The 26,071-nt window shown below is 48.0% G+C and overlaps 12 protein-coding genes across 12 annotated transcripts; 6 read left to right on the top strand and 6 right to left on the bottom strand.

The window, feature by feature from the left end:
• Positions 1 to 126: 126 nt before the first annotated feature.
• Positions 127 to 1,413, top strand: EV420DRAFT_1472847 (uncharacterized protein; the record flags this gene model as incomplete). Its single annotated transcript, XM_060469086.1, has 5 exons — positions 127 to 267; positions 312 to 420; positions 487 to 814; positions 869 to 1,160; positions 1,213 to 1,413. The coding sequence occupies 5 exons, from the start codon at positions 127 to 129 to the stop codon at positions 1,411 to 1,413; spliced, it is 1,071 nt and encodes a 356-aa protein (XP_060339455.1).
• Positions 1,119 to 3,196, top strand: EV420DRAFT_55358 (oxidative stress survival Svf1-like protein). Its single transcript, XM_060482546.1, has 5 exons — positions 1,119 to 1,160; positions 1,213 to 1,582; positions 1,629 to 1,832; positions 1,883 to 2,819; positions 2,871 to 3,196. The coding sequence occupies exons 2-5, from the start codon at positions 1,563 to 1,565 to the stop codon at positions 2,967 to 2,969; spliced, it is 1,260 nt and encodes a 419-aa protein (XP_060339454.1). The 5' UTR covers positions 1,119 to 1,160; positions 1,213 to 1,562; the 3' UTR covers positions 2,970 to 3,196.
• A 250-nt stretch (positions 3,197 to 3,446) lies between these two features.
• On the top strand, positions 3,447 to 5,104 carry EV420DRAFT_1258230 (peptidase family M48-domain-containing protein; the record flags this gene model as incomplete). Its single annotated transcript, XM_060466876.1, has 4 exons — positions 3,447 to 3,515; positions 3,567 to 3,832; positions 3,888 to 4,766; positions 4,822 to 5,104. The coding sequence occupies 4 exons, from the start codon at positions 3,447 to 3,449 to the stop codon at positions 5,102 to 5,104; spliced, it is 1,497 nt and encodes a 498-aa protein (XP_060339453.1).
• Positions 5,105 to 6,111: 1,007 nt separating this feature from the next.
• EV420DRAFT_55475 (uncharacterized protein) lies at positions 6,112 to 8,929 on the bottom strand. The gene is made up of 11 exons (XM_060482552.1): positions 8,512 to 8,929; positions 8,363 to 8,451; positions 8,115 to 8,311; positions 7,917 to 8,052; positions 7,659 to 7,866; positions 7,411 to 7,604; positions 7,055 to 7,352; positions 6,811 to 7,004; positions 6,614 to 6,754; positions 6,376 to 6,560; positions 6,112 to 6,317 (listed from the first exon to the last, which is right to left on the bottom strand). The coding sequence occupies exons 1-11, from the start codon at positions 8,774 to 8,776 to the stop codon at positions 6,200 to 6,202; spliced, it is 2,025 nt and encodes a 674-aa protein (XP_060339452.1). The 5' UTR covers positions 8,777 to 8,929; the 3' UTR covers positions 6,112 to 6,199.
• A 1,190-nt stretch (positions 8,930 to 10,119) lies between these two features.
• On the bottom strand, positions 10,120 to 11,251 carry EV420DRAFT_1495936 (uncharacterized protein). Its single transcript, XM_060470864.1, has one exon. The coding sequence runs from the start codon at positions 11,172 to 11,174 to the stop codon at positions 10,431 to 10,433; it is 744 nt and encodes a 247-aa protein (XP_060339451.1). The 5' UTR covers positions 11,175 to 11,251; the 3' UTR covers positions 10,120 to 10,430.
• A 153-nt stretch (positions 11,252 to 11,404) lies between these two features.
• EV420DRAFT_1495934 (snf 1) lies at positions 11,405 to 14,012 on the top strand. The gene is made up of 10 exons (XM_060470863.1): positions 11,405 to 11,529; positions 11,584 to 11,725; positions 11,781 to 11,857; positions 11,910 to 12,117; positions 12,166 to 12,323; positions 12,371 to 12,778; positions 12,830 to 12,879; positions 12,928 to 13,467; positions 13,520 to 13,777; positions 13,828 to 14,012. The coding sequence occupies exons 1-9, from the start codon at positions 11,433 to 11,435 to the stop codon at positions 13,772 to 13,774; spliced, it is 1,935 nt and encodes a 644-aa protein (XP_060339450.1). The 5' UTR covers positions 11,405 to 11,432; the 3' UTR covers positions 13,775 to 13,777; positions 13,828 to 14,012.
• Positions 14,013 to 14,045: 33 nt separating this feature from the next.
• EV420DRAFT_55064 (uncharacterized protein) lies at positions 14,046 to 15,509 on the top strand. The gene is made up of 4 exons (XM_060482537.1): positions 14,046 to 14,382; positions 14,433 to 14,795; positions 14,842 to 15,359; positions 15,412 to 15,509. Exons 1-4 carry the CDS (start codon positions 14,262 to 14,264, stop codon positions 15,469 to 15,471), a joined length of 1,062 nt encoding a protein of 353 aa, XP_060339449.1. The 5' UTR covers positions 14,046 to 14,261; the 3' UTR covers positions 15,472 to 15,509.
• Positions 15,510 to 15,759: 250 nt separating this feature from the next.
• Positions 15,760 to 16,581, bottom strand: EV420DRAFT_1660803 (the record flags this gene model as incomplete). The annotated part of the gene is made up of 3 exons (XM_060478914.1): positions 16,033 to 16,581; positions 15,880 to 15,982; positions 15,760 to 15,821 (listed from the first exon to the last, which is right to left on the bottom strand). The coding sequence occupies exons 1-3, from the start codon at positions 16,345 to 16,347 to the stop codon at positions 15,760 to 15,762; spliced, it is 480 nt and encodes a 159-aa protein (XP_060339448.1). The 5' UTR covers positions 16,348 to 16,581.
• Positions 16,582 to 16,909: 328 nt separating this feature from the next.
• On the top strand, positions 16,910 to 19,825 carry EV420DRAFT_1634073 (Sodium/calcium exchanger protein-domain-containing protein; the record flags this gene model as incomplete). Its single annotated transcript, XM_060476269.1, has 23 exons — positions 16,910 to 17,129; positions 17,181 to 17,215; positions 17,270 to 17,318; positions 17,377 to 17,408; positions 17,455 to 17,529; positions 17,579 to 17,586; positions 17,639 to 17,657; positions 17,706 to 17,751; positions 17,803 to 17,829; positions 17,881 to 17,946; positions 17,997 to 18,136; positions 18,188 to 18,209; positions 18,262 to 18,468; positions 18,531 to 18,868; positions 18,922 to 19,033; positions 19,086 to 19,162; positions 19,226 to 19,248; positions 19,307 to 19,376; positions 19,427 to 19,442; positions 19,498 to 19,545; positions 19,604 to 19,621; positions 19,677 to 19,718; positions 19,767 to 19,825. 23 exons carry the CDS (start codon positions 16,910 to 16,912, stop codon positions 19,823 to 19,825), a joined length of 1,749 nt encoding a protein of 582 aa, XP_060339447.1.
• A 222-nt stretch (positions 19,826 to 20,047) lies between these two features.
• On the bottom strand, positions 20,048 to 21,025 carry EV420DRAFT_1472840 (SGNH hydrolase; the record flags this gene model as incomplete). The annotated part of the gene is made up of 5 exons (XM_060469085.1): positions 20,048 to 20,153; positions 20,203 to 20,236; positions 20,286 to 20,654; positions 20,699 to 20,856; positions 20,910 to 21,025. The coding sequence occupies 5 exons, from the start codon at positions 21,023 to 21,025 to the stop codon at positions 20,048 to 20,050; spliced, it is 783 nt and encodes a 260-aa protein (XP_060339446.1).
• Positions 21,026 to 21,312: 287 nt separating this feature from the next.
• EV420DRAFT_1634071 (SGNH hydrolase) lies at positions 21,313 to 22,320 on the bottom strand (the record flags this gene model as incomplete). The annotated part of the gene is made up of 6 exons (XM_060476268.1): positions 21,313 to 21,418; positions 21,476 to 21,509; positions 21,566 to 21,642; positions 21,706 to 21,925; positions 21,983 to 22,125; positions 22,175 to 22,320. The coding sequence occupies 6 exons, from the start codon at positions 22,318 to 22,320 to the stop codon at positions 21,313 to 21,315; spliced, it is 726 nt and encodes a 241-aa protein (XP_060339445.1).
• A 1,565-nt stretch (positions 22,321 to 23,885) lies between these two features.
• Positions 23,886 to 26,031, bottom strand: EV420DRAFT_1616201 (armadillo/beta-catenin/plakoglobin; the record flags this gene model as incomplete). The annotated part of the gene is made up of 12 exons (XM_060475099.1): positions 23,886 to 23,905; positions 23,968 to 24,241; positions 24,294 to 24,471; positions 24,529 to 24,929; positions 24,985 to 25,051; positions 25,099 to 25,193; positions 25,245 to 25,300; positions 25,357 to 25,468; positions 25,533 to 25,637; positions 25,688 to 25,768; positions 25,852 to 25,927; positions 25,976 to 26,031. 12 exons carry the CDS (start codon positions 26,029 to 26,031, stop codon positions 23,886 to 23,888), a joined length of 1,521 nt encoding a protein of 506 aa, XP_060339444.1.
• Positions 26,032 to 26,071: the final 40 nt, after the last annotated feature.

The following is a 26,071-nucleotide window of genomic DNA, read 5'->3' as shown; positions in this document are numbered from 1 at the left end:
TAGAGTATTATATCCTGAATTTTCTCCTTCTACAATAAACATCCTTCGTTGAAAAATCGCTTGAAAGGCGAAAGGAAATAGTGGCCGTCACATGTGTCGAGCTATTGAACTTGCCTCTACACCATCATGTTTGAGTTCGATGCTCGAGCAGCCAGCCCTCAGCCAGCATCTGACGGACTTTTCGTCGAGCGATTCGAGGCCTTTATGGACAAGTCGCTTTCAGATATACAGACTTTTGCAACTCGTGAAAACCGGTCGTTCGAAGAGGTACCCACTTCTTGCAAGGCCTGCTTGTAAGAACTTACCACCAGGGCCAGACCCGACGCAGCTTCGCAGAATGGCATAGCAAATATCTATTCCAGTCGCACGTTTCGTTCTTTCTGGATACCAATGTCTCTCATGAAGAACGTCTGACATGTAGTGCGTTTCTTCAAAATTCTTCGGATGTCTGTTTTTTATTATTTCTTATGGGAAGCAATTTTCTAGTTAGAACGATCCTTTGCGATGTATCTGGACTTCTGGAGACATTGCACAAAATATCTGGCGTTGAATCATTCGTTCTTGCTGTGGATCCACCCGAACCAGGTTTTGAAGGGTTTCTTGGAGGATCTTTGCTCGGCCGTGAATTTTGGAGGAACCTTCGAGGCGGCGGTGATTCGGGCGCTCGAGCATTCCGGTTGCATTGTACAAAGCGCCTGGTATCACAGACCTCAGCTCAAGGCTCCTCTTTGAGCACCGATCCCGAAATCGTTCAACAAAAACCGGCTCTATCCTTGAAAGCGGAGCTGTACGAGAAGATGCGGAATGCTCTTAGGTGTGTGCGCCTTTGCTGTCCTTGATAACAATCTCTGATACTATGCGTGCTCAGGACAGCAAGCGGTATCCGAAATGCTGAAATGAAATGGACGAATCCAGATCGACTCGCCACGTATGGTGTTACCCTTGTGGGTTGGCCATCTACGGTACCGCTAGTTAATCCCTCCAGCCTCAAGGCCAGTCAAAATAAAGAGTTGTTGACCCTTCTTGAAAATGGGACGATGAAATTCGTGAGGATATACGTATCCCGAGAGCAAGATGGAGTGCAACCACCTGCGCCTAGTACGGAGGACGACCCCGATTCGTTTTCGTGGGCTATTCAGTTCGATGATGCTCCTGTGCCGGTAAGGTCGTGTGAGCCTAGTCAATCGACACGTTATTGATTATGCTTCCAAGGTCCTCGATGCAGCTATAGAATCGTCAGATATCGCGAAAAGACAGGAGTGTATGCCTGGACGTTCACGATCTCCAGAAGGACATGATGCGCAGGATGATCCTGGAGGACCGAGAAAACGACCAAAGTTATCAGAACATGCTATGGAACAGGAGTCAAATAATATATCGCACACGTTGCATTCCTTGCCTGCTGTAGATTAGCTATCTACGTAGTAATAAGGAAAAAATGGCTAGTAGAGGCCAGTCACTGAGTAGGCTGATCTGGGCGACATCAAATAAATACCGCGGGCCGAGGGTAATTTAGACTGAGGGCAGATTAAAAGACAGGTCATTCTCTTTCCTTGACCACCATGTTCTCTTCCATCTTTTCGTGAGTTTCGAGTATCGTACTCGCTGTATCTTCTAATATGCACCAGCACCTCGCCACCTATTGACGCCAAGGCGCCCAATTTCCGTCCTGTGTCGGAAGCCTTCAAGGAAGATGAGCTCTTTGGCGAACTGACCCCCAAGGACACAGAATGGACCTGTGCTAGCGGATTCATCACGGAGACACAGGTGTTCTATACGACGACTGAGGACGGCATTTCTCTTATGTGCCAAGTAATTCATTCGTCTGTAGGGTGCGCCTCTGTCCCCTGTATGTTACTGTTCTGCGCTGATGTTGGTTCAGCCTCTGGTACCCGACCATCCAGTTCACTTGCAAATGGCACAATCCCAAGACTGGCGAGACTGTCTGGAAGTCTATCAACGTATCCAACTTTGTTACACCACCTCCAGGCCTCGATAAACGATCCAGCAAGGCTGATCAGTTCTCCATCATCCACAAGGAGGCCCCTGGTACCGACTTCCCAGAATCCTACCTCATCACCGCCAATCTCTCCACTGACCTTCAAATCGGCCTTGAGATCTCTCGCCCTGCTTCCGTTCCCGGTTGGAAGCTAGGAAAGGGCGAGAAAGGCGGTTTCTCCTATTTCGGATCCAATCCTGCCAGCCCCGAAGGATATGTTGTCCATCGATTCTGGCCGCGCTTCCATGCGACTGGTCATTTTATTCACAAGGGGCAGGCTAATGTCATCAAGGGACCGGGAATGTTTGTGCATGCGATCCAAGGGATGCGAGTCGATCTTGTCGCATCCGCGTGGAACTTCGCCAACTTCCAGAGTGATGAGAACGGCGGCGTGTCTGCTATTCAGATGGAGTTTACGACAACCAATGCTTATGGAAAGCGTGGGTCTGGATCGGGGGGTGTTGTAGTTAATGTCGGTTCGCTTGTCGTTGGCGGCAAGCTGGTCTGTGTGACGGGCGAGACCAAGTGGGGGAAGGACGAACCGCCAGCTTCGAACGTCGTGTGCAGGGCTACCCATTCGAAGCATACCTTGGACAAGGACACCGGGTACAAGAAGCCTGGCGAACTTTTGTTTGAATGGGCGGGACCGTCTGTTCTCCCTGGTCAGTCAGGAAGTTATTCGGCAAAACTGTCGGTGGAAGTAGGAGATGTAGAGAACCCCAAGGGGTTGATTGAAAAGGTAGACGTTTTAGCGGAGATACCGTATGTTATCAAAGTGGCAGTGAACTATGTCGCTGGCACGAAGCCTTATATCTACCAGGTGAGGATTTATCTTTCCCTTCTATTGACCGATTCTGATATCCTTTATCAGTGGTTTAACCCTAGCAAGTTGACGATCACTGAGCCTGGATCGGATAAATCGGTTGAAGTTGATGGCATGTTTTACAACGAGGCTACATTCATTTCTTAAATTTTTACATTTGCAATCACACTGGATTGACACGTTCATGTTTTCTCTTTTACTTGCGATTGAAACGAAGATTTTCCCCTGATACGTGGCATACAATATACTTGAATGTAAACTGATATACATCCCATCTCTGCGCAGTAAAAGGCTGTTAAGGTGCCCTGAAGGGACCCTGTCATGACGCGGCTTCGGCATTGCCTGGCAGTTCTGGGAAACGGATATCTAATGCGCTTACGTCATTCTCGAATTTGTTTCAACGTCCACCAATTTCGTGGCCAAATAGATCTTGCTTTTCTTCACCTACAATGAACCATGTTGCGTTTACTCGCCCGACATCCCCCAAAATTTCCGTGTCCACGGCCGCCGCGTTTCCTTTCTGCTCATCGTCTGTCTCGCCTTCTAGCGCCGCTCAGTCCAGCCTCGGCTCTCATCCAGGCTAGCGCCCACCGTCCGCGGATACCGCCACTGGCGATAGCTGCAATGCACGGTTTTCATTCGACTCCACGGCGACAGGGCCTTCCGTTTTATCTACTTGCTTCGGTATTCAAGGTGAGTGTCAGCGTTCACGGCACATATACCCTCTCACCTGGTCCAGTCTAGGCGTCAACGACTCTTGAGATTGCACGAACTGCAGGTCGAATTGTCCTCACTTTTGTTCCTGTTATCCTCCTCAAAAATCACAAATCACGAAAGTACCTAAAGTTTGCTGATATCAAAGGCATTCCAACCTCAGAGGAGAAGAAAACGCAGCTTCTGAAGAGGATACGAAACCGCACCATTCTATTCCATATTTTATTGCTTATCCCAGCGAGCTTGTTCTGGCTCACAATCATTGCTAGCATGGAACGCACTCCGTTAACGGGACGGTACGCAGATGGTTATCCGATATTGCAATTTCTTTTCTAACTTCCCTATTACCAGATGGCGCTTGATCATCTTATCGCCAGAGGAGGAGGATGATATAGCTACCCAGCTAGCAGGTCCTGGTTGGTATAAAGCAGTCGACGATATTCTTGCTCAGGACGGCCCAACACGGTACATACCTCCTAGTGATTGGAGGTACGAATGGATCAGGAACACTCTACGGAGTCTGGAGGGAACGCTCCCCATTCTGATCCAGGAGCGAGAGTTGTGTCCCGACTGGGTGGAACATGGACCTCATAATCAACCGTTACCACCCCCAGCAGAATACCCTTTACGACCCCGACCTCGTGCCTCAGAAACCCTCCGGCGAATGTGTTCAGCGATGTGTGAGCGTACTGCTCCTCCTATACCACATGCTGTTGCCGGTCCGCCTTATTCCCTGTTGGTTGTGGATAAACCGGAGGCTTCTAATGCGTTTTCGTATGGTTTTGGTCCCGACGGCGGCGGGGGTATCGTCGTCTACTCAGGGTTCATTGACGAGATACTTGCGAGATCTCCTTGTGATTCCGTCACGGTCCCTGAACAGCAATCTTGGTGGTCATTGCTCCTTGGCCGCTCCTCTTCCTCTTCACATCCAATTCCCTCTGAGAGACAAAAAACAGAGATGGCAATTCTTCTAGCGCATGAACTCTCTCATCTCATACTCTCGCATCACTTGGAAACGCTATCGTCAGGAACCGTAATCATACCCGGAACATTGTCCATTTTGTCTGATGTCCTGCGCGTATTCATATTTCCCTTTACCATGCTTTTCGGTCCTTTCGTCAACGACGCCCTTGCTCAGTTGGGTAGGGTTGGATCTGGAGAGTTGGTCAAGGTCGGAGATTATTGTACCAGCGTTGCACAGGAGATCGAAGCAGACGTTGTCTCTGCAAGGTAAACTCTTCTTGTCTTCTATGCCAATTTGCGGCCGCTGACATCCTTCAAACAGACTTCTCGCTCATGCTGGCTATGACGTGCGGGAAGCTGTCAGCTTCTGGGAAGAACGTGCCACCTCAGCCACCGAATGCGCCCACGCTGAGTCCATTGATGGCGCAACAACCAAGGCGGACTCGTTGGCTCGACGCATCATGGGCGCTAGTCATCCTATGAATGAGGTGCGCGTGGATCGTTTGAAGTCCGAACTGGTTCGATGGGAGACTGAGCGCCGAGCTGCTTTGCTGAAACGAGAACACGGCGCGCAGGAGAGTAGTATCGTTCTGGCGGCAGCATGATCATTGGGTGGTTGGGGTTCATTGCATATTTCGGACTGATTGCAAGCTCTCATTGATATCTTCACATCATCTTGTTTATTCATTTTCTGTATTTTTATAGTCACAGTTTTACTTGTACTGCAGCTGATATTACAGCCTTTATAACACCTACTACAACACTCGTTTCAATCTCACCCTCCTCTCAAGTATCAACACAAACTTTCACATGTAGACTTGTATTTTACCGCCACTGGTCTCCTGGATTATTCGGAAACTGAGTACCTATCTAATTAGCCGCTCCAAACTATACCAATGCCCTGCTGTCTTCTTAACTCGTTCTTCTCCGTACCGCTGACTCTCTTCCTGTATGCTTCACCGTATAACACCTGATATTCCGCCTCCGTCCTATATCGCAATATGTCATAATGACTGGCCCTAGTCATAGCGACATCCCTTTCTGTATGACTTCTCCCAACGACCACAATCTTGCCTCCAGAAGCCTCGAATGATTTTAATTTTGGTTGCAGTCGCGAGGTCTCCGCTCCATTAAGGTAGACTGTTACCCGTTCTGGCAAAATGCACGCTTCATGGAGAAGATAACGCCTCGCTTGTGCATCTATTCCTCTAGATGGACCGACTATGAAATGGTGGTTCTCTTCCGCCGCCGCGCCGGAGGAGAGGCACGTAGTGTGTATTAAAATGGTCCGTGTCGGACTCGAGCGGTCCGGAGATGAAAACGATTTTTGGCTGGGCTGAGGTGGGTAACTTTGGTGTTTGCATGTCGAGATCGATTCCGGACGTGTGAAAGTGTTTTTTGGGAAAGTATGGATTCGTCACGCATTTCCGGGGAAAATATGGCATTTTGAACAATCGAGGAGTCATAGTAGGTCATGGCAAGGATCTGTGGTTCATTGTCAAACGTCTAGGAGCCGAAATTGGAATCGAAGCAGCGTGCAGCACCGTAATAAAGATTTCGAGAAGTCAGGGCATGCCTGCCTGCCCAAGTCAAGACCTCGTTTCATTCAAAAGTGACAATACAAATGTTCTACGGTTTACAGGATGTGGGTATCTTGATGGTCAAACGGAGCATCTAGGGAGAAATTCATCAACTCCAACCTACGCTTTGGCAATTGCGTTGCATTGCGTCTGCTGGTCGGTACAGGCAGCGACAGTCAAACCGCCTTGGTTTCCGGTAGCGTTCGCCTGGTTAGCACACTGGTTATGTTGAACGTCGCTGAAGTAGTCAAGAATTTATTAGCAGGTTACGTTGTGGGACGAAAATGTGTTCTCACCAAGACCGACCCAATGCGTCCTGGACGGTTTTGAACTCGGAGTTGCCTTCGACTTGGAATTGACCATCACTGGCTGCAGTTACTGCTGGGGCTGTGACCCCGCCGAGGGCACCAGTAAATGTCTGAAGGTTGGCACCGGAGGTGGAAGCAGCTGTACTTGTCGCAGCAGCAGCCGCAGCGGAAGTCTGAAAATCAATGTCAGTTATCTATCAATAATTCTGCCAAGAAATGCACTCACCACGGTCGTTGCGGCGGCGGCTTGGGTGGTAGCCGCCGTAACAGCAGCATTGGTTGTCGCACTATTAGCTACTGTGCTACCAGTGGCCGAACCAGATACGGTGTTTCCTTGATCGTCGACAACGGCAACAGCCGCAAAGTCCTGTCATTCATTCAACTTCCTTTCTATGTGGCAATAAAAGACACAGCTCGACTCACAGTCGTGATACCAAAAACGGCATTGAAGGCGTCGGCTTGACCACCGGTCTCAGCGGGAGCATTGTTGACGGCATTCTCAGCTGTTGCACAAGTAGCCTTTGCAGTTGCATCTGCTCCACAGGAATTGACGAGCTGATCACAGATAAATTGGGTGATGATTCCGATGGCCTGTGCGGATCCATGGTTATATGATTCTACAGTGCTGGCGATAAGTGTAGGCCAGAAGCACAGGATTAGTACTTACGAAGATCAACAGGTTCAAAACTAGTTTCTTTACGGCCATCAAATCCGACGCCAAATTTGATTTGAGGAACTGAACAAGAACCAAAGTTTCCAATGGACGTTGAAGAGGTCGATGTTGACGTTGATGTTGACTGCGATGCAGATGAAGCATCTGTAGCAGCGGCTACGGACGTGGCAGAGGCAGTAGCGGGAGAATCACTTGCACTAGCGGTGCTAGTAGTGTCAGTACTATTTGAGCTGGAGCCCGTCCCTGCGACGATATTCCCCTGGTCATCGACAGCGGCAACGGATGCGAAATCCTGTAGTACAACCTAGCTTTAGTATAACATCACGCAAGTTGGGGGGTGAATATCATACAGTTGTGATACCAAATACGGCATTGAAAGCATCAGCCTGGCCACCAGTCTTAGCGGGAGCATTGTTGACAGCATTCTCAGCTGTCGCACAAGTAGCTTTTGCAGTTGCGTCAGCACCACAGGAGTTAACGAGTGTATCACAAATGAACTGAGCGATGATTCCGATCGCCTGAGCGGAACCGTGATTGTAGGATTCTGAAGACCGTTTCAGAAGGGAATTATTTAGTGGATGGAGGTGAAGCCACGTACGTTTATCAACAGGTTGGAAGCTGGTTTCTTTGCGGTTATCAAATCCTACACCGAATTCAATCTGGGGGACTGAGCAGGAGCCAAAGTCGCCGATAGCAGAACTCGAGGTGGATGTAGGTGTCGCTGTTGCGGAAGTGCCAACGGATACTGTGACGGCGTCAGAGGCTGTGGTTGTAGCGCTGCCAGAGACTGTAACTGTGACCACAGACTAAAAACAACGGTCAGGCGTGTTTTACAGGTGTTAGTGAGCTCACATACGACACACGGAGATACGGCCAAGACGCCAGTGCCAGAGACTTCTGTTGCAGAGTCGGTAGCCGTGGCGGTCTCAGTTGTTTGCGCAGTCTCACTAGCCGTACTTTCGGTTGATGTGCTATTGGTATCACTAGAAGTACTAAGAGTAATGCAGGATATCAGAATGATACTCTTCTCAAAGAACACCGGCAGAGTACCCACTTGGTTCCGTTGGTTCCAAATGGGAAGGTATTGGCCTGTGAGCCCAACTTGACAGTAGCACCGAGGGCAGGGTCAAAGAACAAGTTAGGATCGTTGGCAGGATCCTGAGCTTGTACTAAACCGTTCAGCTGGGAATTCTTGGGTGCAGTTTGACAAAAGACAGAGTTGCGAGGCGTCGGAGGTTGAGTTGAGAAATCCTATGACGCCTAAGATAAATAACGGCAGATATTTGAGAGGGTGAAACTTACCGGAGGGGTATTCTTCTCTGCTTGACGATATTCAATGGCTAATGCTATCATGTTTGCTTGCGTATCTGCATCAAACTGGGCAGCGGCGTCTAGGTCATAAAAATTAGATGCTTCGTTAATCGCGGAAAAAAAAAATCAAATATATATACCGATGATTTGATCGGCCATATCTTGCTGAGAGCACTCTGGCTGAGCGGCCAACAAGGGAGTAATGGCAGCACCAGCCAGTGTGCCGCAAACCTGTCCTGGACAGGCAGCACTGAGTTTGTCTATAACAGCTGGATGCTCTTGTCCAAAACGTCGAGGATGAAGAAAGACAGCCCTATTGTCTCTCTCTAGCCATTTCAGACGGCCAAGAACCTCCCCTGAAGATGCAAGTAAAGTGATTGCCACGAATCCGACCTTTGAGAACATGACTGAATAGCCACAAGTGAAGAACGCTTCTCAGAAGGATTTTAACGAAAGTGTGTGGGCCGGCCGGCGAGAAATGAGAGGGAAGAGCAGGCAAAACAGAGGACACCTGGTCGAAAGAAGGAAAGGATAGAAAGGCCGTCAACGACACAAGTGAAAATCTGAACTGAAAGAAACGAAGGTGGGGTTCACAAGAATAAAGCCCAGACTTATATACCTTTCCCAGAACTAAGTAAGACATCAGTCCTTCGTAATGGTGCCGGTTGCTTAGCCATCTCACAAGATCCCGGAAAACCATGCGACAAATGAATGGATAGAAAACGCGAGGTTTATCCGAAGACGAGCGATTCGCGGAACTGGACCTGGATGATGGTCTCCAGGTTGTTCTGGCGACCGGTCCTGGAAACTGGTTTTGTTCAATCCACCCTTCAGAAGCAACAAAATGTGCGTAACATGCAGGAGAGACTGCCAAAAAGGACAAGGTCTCCATGTCAATAACTATACGAATAGCTATAGCTGCTATGGATGAACGAAGCCTTGGAACTAGATCCATCATGAGTTATGCGGGAAGTCCCTGGGGTGGATGTAACCAGGAGTGGTTTACCGCACAGTCATCAGAACTGATTAGCAGAAGATCTTGATCGAAAGCACGCGTTGAGCGCAAGGTGCACTAGGTTTTCGAACAAGGGGCTGCAAGGGGGAAGGAAAGTCGATAATTAATTGTGCCTTGCGTGCCTGGAGAACGATCAATTTTGGTAACCGTTTCCCAAGTATGTTCTCTTACGCGAGGCCCAGCTAATCCACACATAAAAGAATTTCTTAGGTAGAAATTAATAGCGAATATCATGACTCCTGGTACCAACATATCAATACTGTAGCGTATCTAATTATTGACAGCGAAGGTTCAAGGTGTCTGCCACCAGCGCACCAGTGTCTTCCACTCTTCCTTCCATTCCTCGGCGCTGTTAGTGGGGACAGCCTTAGTATTATTGTCATCCCTTGTGCCAACGAAGTCGAACCGGCCCAAGCCGGAGTGTATGGTGCCTTTCAGTTTCCCACCTGATAGAGGCACAATGCGAGCAACATCAAAGCTGTCTTCGTCACCTGTAATTTCACCTTCACCAGTCTCACGCGCGCGCCACGAGAACGACACAGCTTCGTCAGCTCTCAAGGAGACGGGGCCATTGGATCGAAGAATACCTCGAAAACACCAAAGTCAAACTTCCCCCAAAGCTGAGATGTTTTCTTGGAAGCACAGAGCTTCAAGACCATTTTGTAGCTGGCACCTCGAACTTGTACCGGGTATTCCTTTTCAACCTTTGGGGCTATGATGGCATATTTTTCTGCGACTTGAATGGCTGCATCTTTCTGCAGAGGAACAGTTATTACTTTGTTTTAAGCACGCGCCATCATTCATACCCTGATATGTTTTGGTTTAGCCTTTGAGGAGCTTTGATGGGACGCAGAATCTCGCGTCTCAAGCTGTGAACGAGCCCCTTCCAGCTTGAGAGGCTCCTCCAACCTTTCTGAATCCTCCATGAGATCACGAATAGCATTTGTAAGTTGCTGTTCTAGTAACTCGGCAACTTGCTCAGCAATCTCCTGTATAAGGGAGTAAATGAATAGATGTTCGACGTTAGTACGGGACACGCCGTGCCTACAATATCTCCTCCTCCTCCCGGTCTTCTTCTGAGGTCTTCGTTTTAATCTTGTAACGATCCATTACATCTGTGAGTATGTCCAATACCTCCTCGAGGTCAACCGAGGTGGATAAAGTAGCCGCAACACGGTCATTCGACATCTTGACAACCTCTTCTAGAACTTCTTCAACCGTGATGGTGTCTGGATTGGGTAGCGCGACATCTGGTCCCAAAGCCATAATCTCTTCAAATAGCTCTTGGTTAGGGGCCGGCTTCAACTTCTTGTTTCGAACGAAGCTATCTACGACAGTTTTTTTATTCCCGCACGTCTCGGTAGCCTTATCCTTCTGTTCGAACTTGGCCTTCAAATCAGCTTCGAGTCGTAGGATCCTATCAGGCACTGCGAGAGTGTTGTCCTGATCAAAAGCAGAAAGGAGCAGGCCTTTGGCTGCCTTCTTTACGGTCACAGGCTTCAGACCATAATGGACTAGCTGTGCGCGATAGAAATGTCCGGGACGGTCTTTAAACGGCGGTGGCTGGCGCTTTGCCAGTGTTCCAGATTTAGTATACACTGGCGGAGGATCGACATGCGTCAGTAGTGCATGAAGAGAATCAGAATCTTCGCGATAGTGCCTGATTGAATCTACTTCGACGAATAATCCGTGTCCGTCATAGAAAAACCCGTCGCGTGAAACAGGTGAAGACGATGACTCAGTAGAAAGTGCCGTGTCGGACTCGGAATCTCTACGGCGACGAGGCATACCTGCATGGTTGTTTGAAGAAATGTGCAGGCGCCAGACGTGCACTTTGACGAAGGTGGTAACAAGCCAAGAGTTAGTTGCTTATCTATCAAGCTACTTTAACTTAACCGTTCTACCACGCCACTCGCGTCCATGTCACCACACGTGATAATTCTGTCACGACATCGCTTTTTACAAATATGTGTCAATATTCCTTTTATATTACCTACACTAAGGCTTCTAATTGGACCGACACCCCTCTACTACCCTCTTCTCCTCATGGCTGGCGATTCATTCACCCCCCTCCCCGCCTCCAAGCTGGGGGAGTATACCGTTATTAAAGATATCGCGGAAGGAACCTTTGGAATTGTGAAAAGTACGGCGGTTACTTGGTGCCAGCGGCTTCAAGGCTCATTTTATCCTTTTACAGTGGCTATCCATACAATTACCGGACACCGTGTAGCAATGAAGTACATCTCAAAAAAGGCCATCAATCGCGAGAAGACAAAGACTCGAGTTCGCCGAGAATTTGAGTATATGCGAGCTCTACGGCATCCTCATATCATTAAATTGTACGTCTGGTATACCTTTTTGAATACCTCCCCATCTGATTATCTGCTATTATAGGTATGAAGTCATCTCTACACCAACAGATATCATCTTCGTTCTCGAATATGCAGGTGGCGAGCTATTCAATCATATAGGTTCGCGGCACCTTGTGATCCATGTTTCCATTGTGCTTTACGTATGCTCTAGTCACCCACGGAAAAATGAAAGAATCCGAAGCTCGACGATTCTTTCAGCAGATAATTTCGGGCATCGAATACTCGCATCGTCTCAAGATTGTTCATCGTGACCTCAAGCCTGAAAATGTTCTCTTAGATGATAACCTTAACGTGAAGATCGCCGATTTTGGCTTATCTAGCGTAATCAGCGATGGCGATTTTCTTACCACCAGCTGTGGGTGAGTAAGCGACTAATACTACCCTTTTGTTGCTGAGAATCTTCTCAGGAGTCCAAATTATGCCGCACCGGAAGTCATCCGTGGAGGAATCTACGCTGGTCCAGAAATTGATGTCTGGAGCTCGGGAGTCATCTTATATGTTATGTTGTGCGGGAGATTGCCATTTGAGGACGATAACGTCCAATTATTGTTTAGCAAAATTAGCCGTGAGTATCTGTATCTTTCTGGCTGCGCCCGTTCTGACCTTGTACAGAGGGCATTTACTATATGCCTCCCACACTCTCCCCGAATGCCCAACATCTCATACATGCCATGCTCGCTATCGACCCTGTGAAACGGATAACTATCGCTGAAATATACCGACATCCCTTTTTCACTACCGATCTGCCTCGATATCTATCTCCTTTACCACCGCCCCCTGGACCCGTACTTGGGACGCTCAAATCTCTTGTCTCCCCGCCGATAAAGCCCGTGGACTTTGAAGTTGTTGAGGGTTTTGGCCGGATCGAGCAAGACATCATCGAAGGTCTCGTTGCTCGTATGCAAGGTGTCACCAAAGACGATATACTTGAATGCTTAAGGAGGGATGATGGAGCTCAAGGAAATGCTGTTAAGGTCGCGTATCTATTGCTCAGGGATAAGCAACACCTTGGAAAAGATCGTAAGTGTGATACTCAAGTGTTGTGGTTCTTAACACGAATCTACTGTTTAGTTGCCGAATTCGCTGAAGAGGAGCGTGATGCCCAGGAAGCTGCATTAGATGTAAGTTCTGTTCTTGATATTGATTGTCCACTTGAAACCCTCCTTCAGCCTCGAAATGCGCTCTCCCCCAATGCTTTGTCTCCCAGCGGGGCCGAGACCCAGGAAAATCCCTTCGATGCCGAATTCAGCGGTCAGACGGATGAAGATGATGAAGACGAGTTGTCAGATTCCGATCTTGAATATGAGCAACCGATGTCAGCGTCAACGTCCACCAATTTTGCAGTCCTGAATTCCTCCCTTCCACCAGATCCTTCTGCATCCACGCATCATCTCACCTCCTATGCTTCAGCGAAGCAATCAGCCGGAAAGGAGAGAAAACCACACAAAGCAACGCAATGGCACTTCGGAATCAGGAGTAGGAGTCCCCCAATGGAAATCATGCTCGAGATTTACAAGACTCTGCGAATGCTTGGGATGGAGTGGAAAGAGAAGAAAGACTTAGGTGGTTTGGCTGGGGTGACCGTGCGTCCAGGGGCCAATGGAAGGATAGAGCGGGTCAAGGCTTTAGACGGAGGTGGAAACGTGGATCACAGAGCCGCCTCGTCGGTATATTTCGTTGAGACAAGAGCGCGCACCCAAGATGTTGTCGTGAGTATTCTATATGGTTAATGGTGTCTTGATTCTGATGGAGCGATGACAGGTCTTGATGAACCTTCAGCTGTATATGGTTGATTCGATTAACTATCTCGTCGATTTCCACCATAAGAAGACCTATAAGGCTTCAACAGAACCTAATGCTGGCAGGTTCGATGTAGCCCCATCACTTAAGCGCACTGCCAGTGGCGAGTCGATCAAAGTGGAGAACGGGTTCAAAGAAGATGACGTCGTGTCACCGTATGTGTTCATGGATGTAGCGTGCAGGTTAATCTTAGCTCTGGCGAGAGGCGGGGAATAGTTCGTAAGTTGGCTGAAACGTTTATCAACATACTGGATTAATACGCGAGGCAGAGGGGGGCAAGTTACATTCTGCCTGGAAAGCTTTATTTATACCACTTTTAGTGGATCTGGTAATGTCGACTGGTCGACTAGGGTTGCTTTGTTTAATGCATTGTGTAGCTTTAATAATGTCACGGGTGGAGGGTTTCGCATATACACACAGAAAAGTGAAGTTACTAATGCCCGTGTGTCCAGAACACAAGTTGGGAACGTGTGATTGTTTTTGGTCAGGTAATTTGGGTTTTACGATCCTGATTGCCGCCAGCATGAAAGTCGGAAGACAACAGACATCATATCTTGATGTCCTTGCATGTGTTGTACCTCGTTACCTCTGACAGTCATAAGACGTGCATACAGAAAGTACGGGTCGGCTTTGATCTATCCACGGTACAAATCGGAATCAACTCCCTTTTGTCTGGGCCATTGAATTCTTGACTAACGCATTCATGCCTACGGCTTGTATCGATACTAAAGGCACCGAGTATTCCTTCACGGACAGCGGTCCTGTCGTTGGTTCTTCTGACTACACGACTCTGGTGATATATCATGGAACTCTATTCAATGGAGGTATGGGTAACCAACTGAAAGTAAGGAGGCTCGATTAACGCGCCGAACAGAAAGCTTCCGAAAACTTTTCCCGCTCCTCGATACAACGCTGGAGAATATTCGCCTGATCATAATCAGTCGCCGAAGCTACCGAGGAACCACCAAACACACCGACGCTGAAATAGCAAGCTTGGCCCAGGGGAGCACTGAATTCTTGGAAGTGCTGGCCCAGGACGTAGCCAATTTCCTGATCTGGGTCATCAACAATCTAGACATCCCTAAAGTTGGCGCCGACCGCAAGTCGGGCGGTCTGGCGATCATGGGGTGGTCGGCAGCGACATCCACGACACTGGCTTTGTTGGGACAACCTCAAGCAATACCGAGGGAATCATACGACAAGATTGAACCATATCTTCGCAAGCTTATCATCTATGGTGAGTGCACTTGTCCATAATTCTCAATGACGCTTAAAAAGGTCAGACTCCCCCCTCATGTCCTTTGGCTACGACTTCCCTCCGGAAGCCTACAACCCGTTTATCGACCAAACATCCTTCACATCACCACAGGAGTGGCTCGATCACCTGAATACTTGGCTCAGCGGTTATTATAGCCACCCCGATACTTCATCTCGTGCATTATCCGGATTGGATACCACTAGCAAACGTACTAATCAAACAACCATGGACACGTTGACGGATGGAGAGAAGCAGACCTTCATTGAGGTCACGGCGGCGGCTACTGGAGCTGACCTTGGTGCTACTCCTTACCCTATCATTCATGGTGTCGTGAAGGAGCAGACAAAGCGTGCGTTGTTCGATGCAGAAATCTTTCAGGACGTACTTCCTCTGGTAACCATCGAGTATATCGCATGCTTGAAAACAAACTGGGTGTGTCTCTGGGCATTTTTTGAGACGGAGAGAATATATGAGGAGTTGGTTGCTGAAGGCAAAAAGATCCGACCAGCCCATTTCATCGCGATCAAGGGTGCGAATCACTTCGTACGTCTTGCGCATGCGGTCTGCTATTCTTTGATTTGACCACACCGGGCAGGTCCATTTTGATGCTCCAGAGGAATTCGGGGCAGCTATCGCGGAAGCCCTGACGAAATGAGCATCTAGGGAATGCATTGATAATTACCAGAGCAATTGATGAATCGATGAATCTCTGTTGCCTCAAACGAGTCCCGTCAATTTGTATTCGGATAAGCGAATCCGTAATTGACCGTAATTGCCGTAATTTCCCGAGTACGTCGACAAACGATTTCCAGGTTTTCCTCAACAGGTCCTTGGCTAATGCCTAACGTCACCATTAAGTGATAGGGTATTAACATGGAAAATTTTATGAGGATGTTAATTTCCACTGTGCGATTACTCAATGAGCACAAATTCGATATGACATTTAGTGAGCGTGTGCGTGTGCAAGTGCTTCTTCGTAACCTTCCTCGAGCTGAAGAGCATATACTGAATGCTTCATGAGCGGCACAGGCAAGATGAAGATGACTATACGACTTGCCTGAACCACATTCGACACATCGAGCCAACTTATCCTTCTTCACCTCGAACCAGATGACATCATGAGAGTCAGCGGGTGAACCAGTGCACCCAACGATACGAGCAGCGGCCTGATCAACGTCAGCGAAGAGAGAAAATACGCGACAATGATAAGACATACGGTCGCAGGGACTAAGATGGGGTTGGCCTTGGTTCCAATACGGCTGGAGTCAAGGGGCTCCTGGTCAAAGACGTTGAAGCCTTCGATGTCACCGAGAAGCTGGAGACGCTCCAAACCGGTGGCCTGGTCGTAGCTAGTTGGGACTTCACCAGGCTTTACACCAGGACCGAGGAGTTGGGGTGGGGGGTCACCGTGAGACGACGCGACCTGGGAGGATGCGGTAAAAGTGCGAAGAGCAGATACAGTAGCAGGCTTGAATGCCCAGGTAGCCTGACGGGCAGCAGGACGAGCAATGGCGGCGGCTCTCGACAACATGGCGGGGTCAGTGCAAGCTGTTTGTCACGCTCGTCACGCTGGCGGCGGAGAACTCCGCTGGGCTGGCCGAGAACCCGCCTCGACTGAATTAGTTCATTTTGCGACCCTTATCCACAATCTTAGCGCTTTCTTTCAATTTCTTTCCCTTTAAACTTGTCGGCGACCGAACGAAAATTGGCAGACAGCATCCTCGGGACCCTGTTTATGATGTGTTCCCTTTTTACCGCGCGCGAAGGCTATGTGGGGCAACGCGGCGAACAAGGTGCACCAGGTAACAGTATCACCGAGGTAAAAGGTTAAAGAAACCAAGATAAGTATGACATATTCTGCGCGTATCCCTGTTTCTACTTACTGCGAGCTGTCGTTGTCGTTGGAGAAGAAGCCGACAAAAAAGAAGCCTGCAAAAAGAATTTGCCATCAATTTATCAAATCATTGTCCATTATCCAAAGTCTATTTTTAGTCACGAAGTGGTTCTTTAGAGACTTGCTTGCTTGCCGTCATCTGCCTTTCTCTCCTTCTAACCGCAGTCACTGGTCGGTGCTGGCACTCACTACAGCTGCCATGTATAATCCTCCTAGCAGTCTCGCCTATCCTTCAAATATTTCTCCTCCACCGCCGCTCTTTCTTTCTCAGTCCACCTCCGAAACTAGTATCGCAGAAATGCATACAGACCAGCGCGGCCTCCCGCTTTTCACGCCTTCTGGATCTCAGAGCAGCTTTGTACCTCCGGGCTTTTGGAAGAAACTCTTCAAGGGCTGGAGAGTGATTATCTTTCGCTCCTGTGCGTGTCATTGCTCCCCAACGTATACGACGCGCTTATTCAACCGAACAGGGCTGAATCTTCTTCTATTCCTCATTCCAGTGGCAGTAAGTATGTCATCCTCTCCCTCTGCCATGCCTAAGATATCGTTTTCTCTATAGTACGCCCTCAGCGTTACGATGGAAGAATCGCACAGCCTAGTGTTCGGCTGTAAGTGACCATGCCACTCAGGTTTGCACCTTCGTTGATGGATGATGCTCCACAATAGTTTGTTTGCTCGCCTTGGTTCCTTTGGTTCAGGTAGACATAAATCATTCTACAACACCGCCTTCTTACATTGCTCCAGTTGCACGAACTCTCAACCGCGGAATTGGTCTGCCGTATTGGCGGGTCGAATACTGGCCTGATCAATGCTAGTTTGGTGAGTCATAAATTTAGCTGCAAAATTTAGAATTTAACGCGAATTACAGTCAAACATGTGAGCGCTTCTTTATTTCTATCTTTAGAAACTTATTGATTTGTGCCGAAAGTGTCGAACTTGTCGTTGCAGTACGTCGAGTATCAATTCTAAATTTACCTTTCTTATTCTTGGTTTAGATTATCGCGCTGCGGAAATGCGAACTTCGCGTCCTCCAGTCCACTCGTAAGATCTTCAAATGTCCCGCGTCAGGTAGACTCTGACTGGCATCTCAAGTTGTGGGCTCGATGTTGAGCAAGCTCTGTCTGTGCCCTTTTCAAGTTCGTTGCCCATTGACTCATACATGCGTTTCAGTACTTGTACTAGGGATGTGCTTCTTTGCTGGAGGTTTACGTTTTACCGAACAGGGTTTTGATCCCAGTAAGTTCTCCGGCTGCACAGTCAGCCCTGATTCACCGTTCTATCAACAGCGGCAAATCAGATTCATTCGTCGTTACTGAGCATCAGCGTTGGCGCAGTCCTGCTGCCAGCAGCGTATCACTTTGCGCTCGGCGACGACGACCCCATGCCTGACAGCCAGAAACAGAATATTCTAAGAATGAGCCATGGCGTTAGTACCACTTCTATCAGTGTTTTTCAATTTCTAATTAAGCGTCGTCAGGTTTCCCTTGTCTTAATGTCACGTAAGGACGCCCTGTCGCTTTCCTTTGACTTTGTGTTTGACAACCACTCTAGTCTATACCGCATACCTTCTATTTCAGCTCTGGTCGCATTCCCATTTGTACCGGGATACACACAAGAAGAGTATCAAATTAACTACGAAGGTACCTTCCCCTGCCTCATTCTTTCGGAAACCGCGACAGAAAACCGAGTCCTCGCCATCTCTGTCTGCTTGTGCATCAAAAGATAATCTTCCTCTCGAGTGCCTGAACAGTTATAATAGTGCGTCTACGGCCGTTTTTCTCTCGTGTTTGTTGGTCTTACTCAACCTTACACTTCCCCAGATTTGCCATACCATGGAACCCCCTATGCGACACAATCTGAAGTTACACTTACCAATACTCAACCTCTGGACACCCAACAGGGTTGCTCTGTTCGACTAGTTGGCGCTGGCGTTCCCATGTCCAGGGGCCCAACTACTGATAGTCGTAGCTTCAGTGGGTCCACCTATCATGAGAGTCCCGAAATGGACCAAGACAGCTTCAAAGAAGTCGATTTAAAGGGCGATGAAGACATGAACGGAGCACGTCCAGTATCCCCTGTATCAACTACCGCTTCAGGTCAGCGAGAACCGCAGCTCAGCATTTTTATGACACTTCTTCTACTGTCAATTGTTACCGTGGTGCGCGCGCTTGTGGATTTTCCGTATCCCCTATTTTGACCCCAGTTTGGCAGTGTGTGGCATTCACTGCCGATTGGTTGGTAGAGGCTATGAATGGCATCTCGACGACCATCAGCAAAGAATGGGTTGCCCTTATCCTCCTTCCGGCTGTGAGCTCTCTGGCAGGTTGTAATCGGTGGTTTTATTTTTGTCAACAGCATATTGACCTGTTGATTAGAATGCGCCACCGCCATCAACGTCTCGTACAGGGATCAATTGAATCTCAGCATCTCTGTGGCTGTTGGCTCTACAATTGTCGGTGATTCTATTTGAACAATCAAAAAGTGAAACTGACGCTCTGCACGCTTGCCAATATAGCAAACTGCGCTATTCGTAATTCCGTGAGTTATTCAGCTGGAATGTTTGATATGACGTCTAAGCGCAAAATTTTCGCCTCAGATTCATGGTGACCGTGGCTTGGATAGCCGGCAAACCTTTGGCGCTTCTATTTGACCCTTTCGAGTCACTGGTGCGTATTTTTATAGATTGCCTTGCGTATGGAGACTAAGCTTTTCATAGGTTCTTTATATTTCTGGTTTGTTCTAAGATTTTTTCATATCCTGAACCAGGGTATTGATACCAATGCGTAGTACAGACTATGACGTACGTTGTCAGCGATGGAAAATCTAATTGGCTGGGTACGTTTCCAGAATATTTAAAAACTTTCACGTTTCTGAACCCGACTCGTATTTATAGAGGGTATCATTCTCATAGGTATGGACTCTCCATTATCTGTTTAGAGTGTGAATTGATCCTAGTGCTTCCGTAGGCTTGTACATTATAATCGCGGTCTCTTTCTGGTATTACCCAGGTATGTCAGTGCACCGTCTCTCTTCCAGCCACTGAGCAGGAGGTACAGGCTCTACGCTTCCGAGTTCCTTGGCAGCTTGTCACGCCGATCTTTCCGCTCTGAACTGAAGCGTAAAACCTATATACTATCCATTCTCTTCTATGCAAGTATATATCGAAAAGTTGGACCCTTTGTATCACATTCCTTAGCTTAGAGTAGAAGTAGATTTAGAGTAGAAATATAGCCACAATCGTTTTCTTTGCTCACCCACTGTACTATACCCATTCTATTGTCGATAGCACCCTAACATTGGCTAGGACCGTAATACACATGGATTCACAGACATATATTTAGTATGACGCTATGCCGTGTGTGATATTAAAGGTCAATGGGGGATTTGGAATTATAGGAAGCTCAAATGGGGGGAAACTAGCTGCCATGAGATCCGCAACCATCCTAAGAAGAACGTTGTACTACCACTGGTAAGTTAAATATAACAACTCACCTGCCAAAGACGATAGTACCATTGACGTTCAAGTCTAGAGAGGATTTGTTAGGTGTCATCAGGGATCAACGTGACTGACTTACGAGTATTATCGTCTGGCAACCTGTTCAGTCGATGAGCAGCATCTGGGCCAATGGCTTCACAATATGTTATCGAGGCTTTGTGCAAATCCAGAAGATGGGTTCCTTGTTGCTCGGCGATCAGGATGGTTTCATCGGCCCATGGTTGTAGAGTATCAGCGATGGTGCCATTAGCATTGAAGCTTCTCCTCGTGAGACTAGTGATGAGTATAGGTTCGGCTCCTAAAGCTCGTATCTCTTGGACCATGATGGTCAAGTTCGCCCCCATGGATTCGGGGTCAGCGATCTTCATATCGTTATGCCCAAATTGTATAGTCGCATATGTACGTCGTCCTTTGGCTACCTCCTCTTGGATAGCCGCAACTAAGGTGACTGTTTATTCTGTTGTTTTCTGGCTTCAATACTAGATGGCGTACCAGAAATGTTCCAAAAACCATTAGCGACAAACGTGCCGGTCGTCGCGCCATTATGGGCTGTGTTTATGCAAGGCGTATCAGGTTCCAGCGAGGACGGCGTCGACGTGTTCATGGAACCGCAGAAGCCGTTTCCCCATCCACCGCTGTTTGGTGTGGTCCTACATATTGCTCAGTGTCGCCTATGGAAAGAATATCACCTCAAATTACAGACCCATTGGCAGTGGTACTATCACCGATCAGGATAAACGAAGTTGGCACTGTAGCGCCGTGTACCGGAGACGCTGCAATGTGAACCACAAGGATCAACGCGGCCAGAATCACCCACATAGTTGGACTGGACAGAGGCTTGTTCCTCACAAATCCTTGGTTCTTATAACACGACGAGGGATCACGCGAACGATGCACCGGACCGTCTTCACCTGAAGCCGTCTGGAAGACAGTCATTTGACAAGAGCGAAGATTTCCATAGATTTATCCGAAGACAAGATACATATTACGAGTAGCGATCATCTGGACAGCATGGTGTTAGCGATGTTTCTGCGGCTTAAAGATTCTGTTCACGAACCGAAAGTTGACTGTATTTGAAACTGTTCTGATGGCTACAGAGCTTGCCATCAGTAGAATGCTATTCCATGAGTGTTGTTGTAAGCCAGCCCAGGATTGGCAATTATAGGAAGATTGGGGAGGAAGGAGTTCCTTGTCATAAGATCCGCGACCATCCTATAGATGATCTTAATGAGTAAAAACTATTTCGTGGCCAAGATGAGTGCATCCTACCTTCCGAAGACTATCTTTCCACCCTGGTTCAGGTCTGAGGAGTATCCATTACTATCTTACGACACAGATATATTAGGAGAGGCGACTTACGAACAGTGTCAGCCGCAGTCGGGTTTAATCGATGAGCTGCAGTCGGACCAATCTTTTCACAGTACTCCTTCGAAGCACTGTGCAAATCCAGCAGAGGAGTGAATTACTGCTTAGCAACCGAAGTAGTCTCGTCAGCCCACGGCTGTAAACTATCATTGATGGTTCCGTCGGCATTGAAGTTTCTGACGATCAAGCTTGTGACCAAAATTGGCTCGGCACCTAATGTTCGAACTTCTTTGACCATACTGGTCAGATTAGCACCCATGGACTCGGGAGGCCCGACTCCTGCATCATTATGTCCGAATTGGATGGTGACTAGAGTGTGCCGTCCTTTCGCTACTTCGTCTTTAATGGCATTTACTGTACTGTCAACATGAATCGTGGATAGTCCATAGCACTCAAGACTTGGATACTTACCGGTGATGTTCCACCAACCACCGGCAACGAAACTTCCAGTCGTTGCGCCACCACACGCCGTATTGATGCAAGGCGTATTTGGTTCCAAAGTAGATGGCGTCGAGGTAGTGTTGTCACCGTAGAAGCCATTTCCCCAGCCGGACCTATTAAGAGAGATGAGTCAAGTGAACATGGGCGAAGCATGCTACTAACCCGATTGCTGTGGTGCTGTCACCAACGAGGACAAAGGAGGTTGGAACTAGTGGGCTAGCGAAGACCCTGTTGCATATGTCGCGGGCACTAGACCAGTCAGGAAGGCCAACATCTTTTGTTAGATTGTACTTGACGGACACTACCATCGTCTTTTATACGGAAGTTCGGACCATATATATTCTCGTGGACTGGAGCTGTTTATGTTCAAGTCTCATTCCGAATGCCATGCCGCAATGGAAGTACACATGTACATAGCGAAGTCGTTACAACCTGTAGTCAGTCCAATTATCTGCCGAGCATCAGAACGTTGTGGAAGACAGAGGCTGAACTATACCAAATTTTACCGATACCCAGCTGTATTGAGCGGTACTGGCGCCTACTTGACTTCCATCGACCTTGTCAATGTTGAAGGCCTGAGCTACAAGCAGCTCAACTCTCTTCCATTACAATCGTCACCGCGAACATCTTAGTGTTGGCGCGTGCCTAAGGTAATTTGCGTACCCCCGATGGCCAAAAATGGTACAATGATGTAGTCCTTTTCCGACCTTGTATACGGCTGAAACAGTACCAAGGCATCAAATATAGCGCTCGAGAATTTGGCCTGAACTTTAAGAGACACGAAGGCTGATCTAAATAATCTGCAATTAATAAGACACTATTCCATGCATGCCGCCCTAGGATTGGGGATGATAAGAAGCTCGAACTTCCTGTCGTGAGATTCGCGACCACTTTAAAAAAAAGTATCAGTAAGTATTGGATCCGTTTCGTGGCCATGCATAAGTTACCTTCCAAAGTTCTATTATTCCCTGATCATTTAAATCTGGGGAGCATCCACCCGGTAAATTTCGGTGGAATATATAATGAGGAGCAACTTACGAGTGGTGTCCGTAGGGTGGAGTACTGATTTGAGCGATGGGCTGCACTCAACGCCGGTTTCGTCATAGTACTCCTTCGAAGTAACATGGAAGTCCAGCCGATGAGTCAAATACTGTCTGATAGTTGAAGCAGTTTCATCAGAAGTTCCTCCTAGTTAGGCTAGTGCTGAAAATAGGTTCCAAGCTCAAAGCTCAAAGGCCTTGAACCACGGTGGTCAGGTAAGCTCCCATGGATTCAGGAGGGATTTTCATGTTGTTATGTTCGGATTGAATTGTGACAAGTATGCGCCGCCCTTCGACCAATTCGTTTTAGATGATATTCACTAGAAGTAATAAATATGCCGATTATTTTGCTGTGCACGGAGACATACAGAGATATTCCACCAGCCGCAGGTGACAAAACTTCTCGTTGTTGCACCACGATGCGCCGTGTTGATGCAAGATGCGTTGGATTCCAAAACAGACCGCGTGGTCCTACAGCCGCATAAGTCGTTCTTTCTACCATGCTTTCTGAAAGGAGTTAGCCAAACGAGTGTAGGGATAACAGTCTACCAACATGTATTCTGTGGTACCATTACCGATAATAGTGAATGAGGTTGGCATCAGCGAGCGTGAGTGGGAATACTGTTGCGCAAGTAGTGTCAAGTGTCAATCCAGTCAGAAAGTCAGCATATCGTTCTTTGGCCGCACCCTGTTAGTCGATTGCTGTCTTCGTACAGTCTTCAATGTCCAATAGTAGCCATTCCCTCTATTGGACTCAACTTACTGCCCGGGTCTCACTAGTGAAAGTACGCAGCATCAAATTCTCCGAAAGCAAAAAACGAAGGGCACGCAAATTACAAGTAATACCGATCACCTGCAACATATGATAGCATCAGAGCGTGTTTTTCTTTCAAGACGAGACGGATGGAACTATACCAATTTGCCCCATCCCCGGCTGCATCACCCAGACCTGGCGTCTACTATTCACCTGACTTCCATCGACCGTGTCACTATCGAGGTCTAACCAACCCTCTTCCATTTCATCATCGACAGCACCGCAGACGATCTTGACATCAGGAAATGCGCGCCTAAGCACTGATATTCCTCCACCACGGGCAACCAAGAATGTCACAAAAATGATATGGTCCTGTCGTACCCCATGGTCCAGAAGGATCCGGATAGCCATGAATGCTGCAGCGCCTGTCCCAATCTATGATTCCTAAGCGACTTGAACAGAGTAGAAAGAAGCCATTGCTGCGTACCTGCGCATCTAAAAGAAACACGAAGGTCTCCACAGCCTGTTCGCGTTTGCGGATGTATAGCGGTAGCTTGACTTGTAGCAGGATGGGTTCACCAGTCTTCGAGTCAGACTGCACTAACAAAGATCCGATGGGGACATCGTTAATGACTCTGCGAAATCCTCGCTCGAGAGCGCCTCCCCTTCAACGGGAAAAATGTCGGACCACAAAAGAAAGGGCATTGCGAGGGGGTACTCACGAGCGTTGAATACACACTCCGCATACATACTTCGCATCTAGCATTTGACCGTGAGACAGAGCCCCAACAGGCGTCACTACTGTCTTCGGAGCATGAGGTAGTAGCGACATTGCATATTCGACTAGGAACGTAGACAGACGATCCACGAAGAATATAAAATCTTGGCGGGGAGTGTCTGCAGACCGCAAGATAGTGAAGATGCCTTGGACCTGTAGTGTCGGGCGGAGGACGTTCAGATTAAGATCCTCTATCTGGGTCTCTGGAGTCGACAGGCCAGGGGAATGAAGCCGTCTTGGAATGGCCATCTTTGGACGAAATCGATTCGAGCGCTCCTGCAGTTGTCGTCGAATATGTGTTGTGATCAACTCAATTGCGACGCCGTTGTTTGAGCCGGGGACGATCTATACGAGAAGACGCTAAGTGTCATGAAAAAAATGAACAAATGTTCTATCATACAATGTCGGCATGAGCTGCTGTCGGGCGTACAAAGTTGTCATACGATGGCTTCACATACCTCAAGTACCTACAACGTAATGAAGCAATGTCCGAAAGAAGGAAGGATATTCTTACTGTTCTAATATACCATCTACGCTTCTTCCGCGTTCTTTCATATCTCGTGCTATTCGTCTGGCAAGCATGAGATCGGAATCGCATTGCACGAATACCTATGCCATCAATGTGAGTTAAAGGACGAGACGCTGACTGGCTGTTCCAACTTTCAAATCATATAGCTTGCGTAGTGCAGGGTCATGGAGCGTCATAATGCCTTCCGCTAGATTACTTGATAATAGAGTCGAAAGGAAACACCTAGAGATCTTGAGGACGAACCTATTATAATTGCAGCGCCATATAGATATTTCGTTTCCTCGAGGCGTTGGTGTTCAGCAAAAGAGTAGACAGGGATGTTGGATTGCTTGCAGGCCTTCAAGTCGGCCAAGCACTACGAGAACGCAGCTGTGAATCCTATTCGCTTCGGAACCTCTAAAAGTGAAAAGACTCCGTACAGATGCGAACATTGGCATGTCTATTGCGTCCGGGTGATCAAAATCGAACATGCTGGCGTTGGCGAGAGCAATCTCCTCGGGAGTATGGCGCTTGTAGAAGCTATCCTATCGATACTGTGAAGGGTGTCGACGACCGTCGAAGTGACCACACGTACTTGGGAGACGATAACAATGCTGGGTATGTTGCCAAGAGTACGAACGATTTGTCTGGCGACGTGGGTCTCCAAAAGGTCATCCTATTGCATGACGATGCAGCGAGCAATGCACACCTTTCCGCTGGCAGAACCACCTAGGTAGAGCCCTCAATTCCCTTGTTCACCCAAGCAAAGCTCGACGACGCACCTGCGATACCAATGACAAAAGCATCACACAACTTCCTGCCATCTTCACCATACCTGCAGACATGCATAAACATAGGGCTATCTAGTCAGATAGTAGCTGACCATGGAGGACGGCCATGCGAGACAAGGACGGTATTCTTCTTTGCTTCCAAAGACATGTGTCCCTTCGAGGCTGGATAACGAGCCTCGCCATTAGCA

This window comes from Desarmillaria tabescens (assembly GCF_030435595.1).
Source record: "Desarmillaria tabescens strain CCBAS 213 chromosome Unknown EV420scaffold_1, whole genome shotgun sequence".
NCBI lineage: Eukaryota > Fungi > Basidiomycota > Agaricomycetes > Agaricales > Physalacriaceae > Desarmillaria > Desarmillaria tabescens.
Note: the sequence above shows the minus strand (reverse complement) of the source record. Positions and strands in the feature narration are given on the sequence as shown.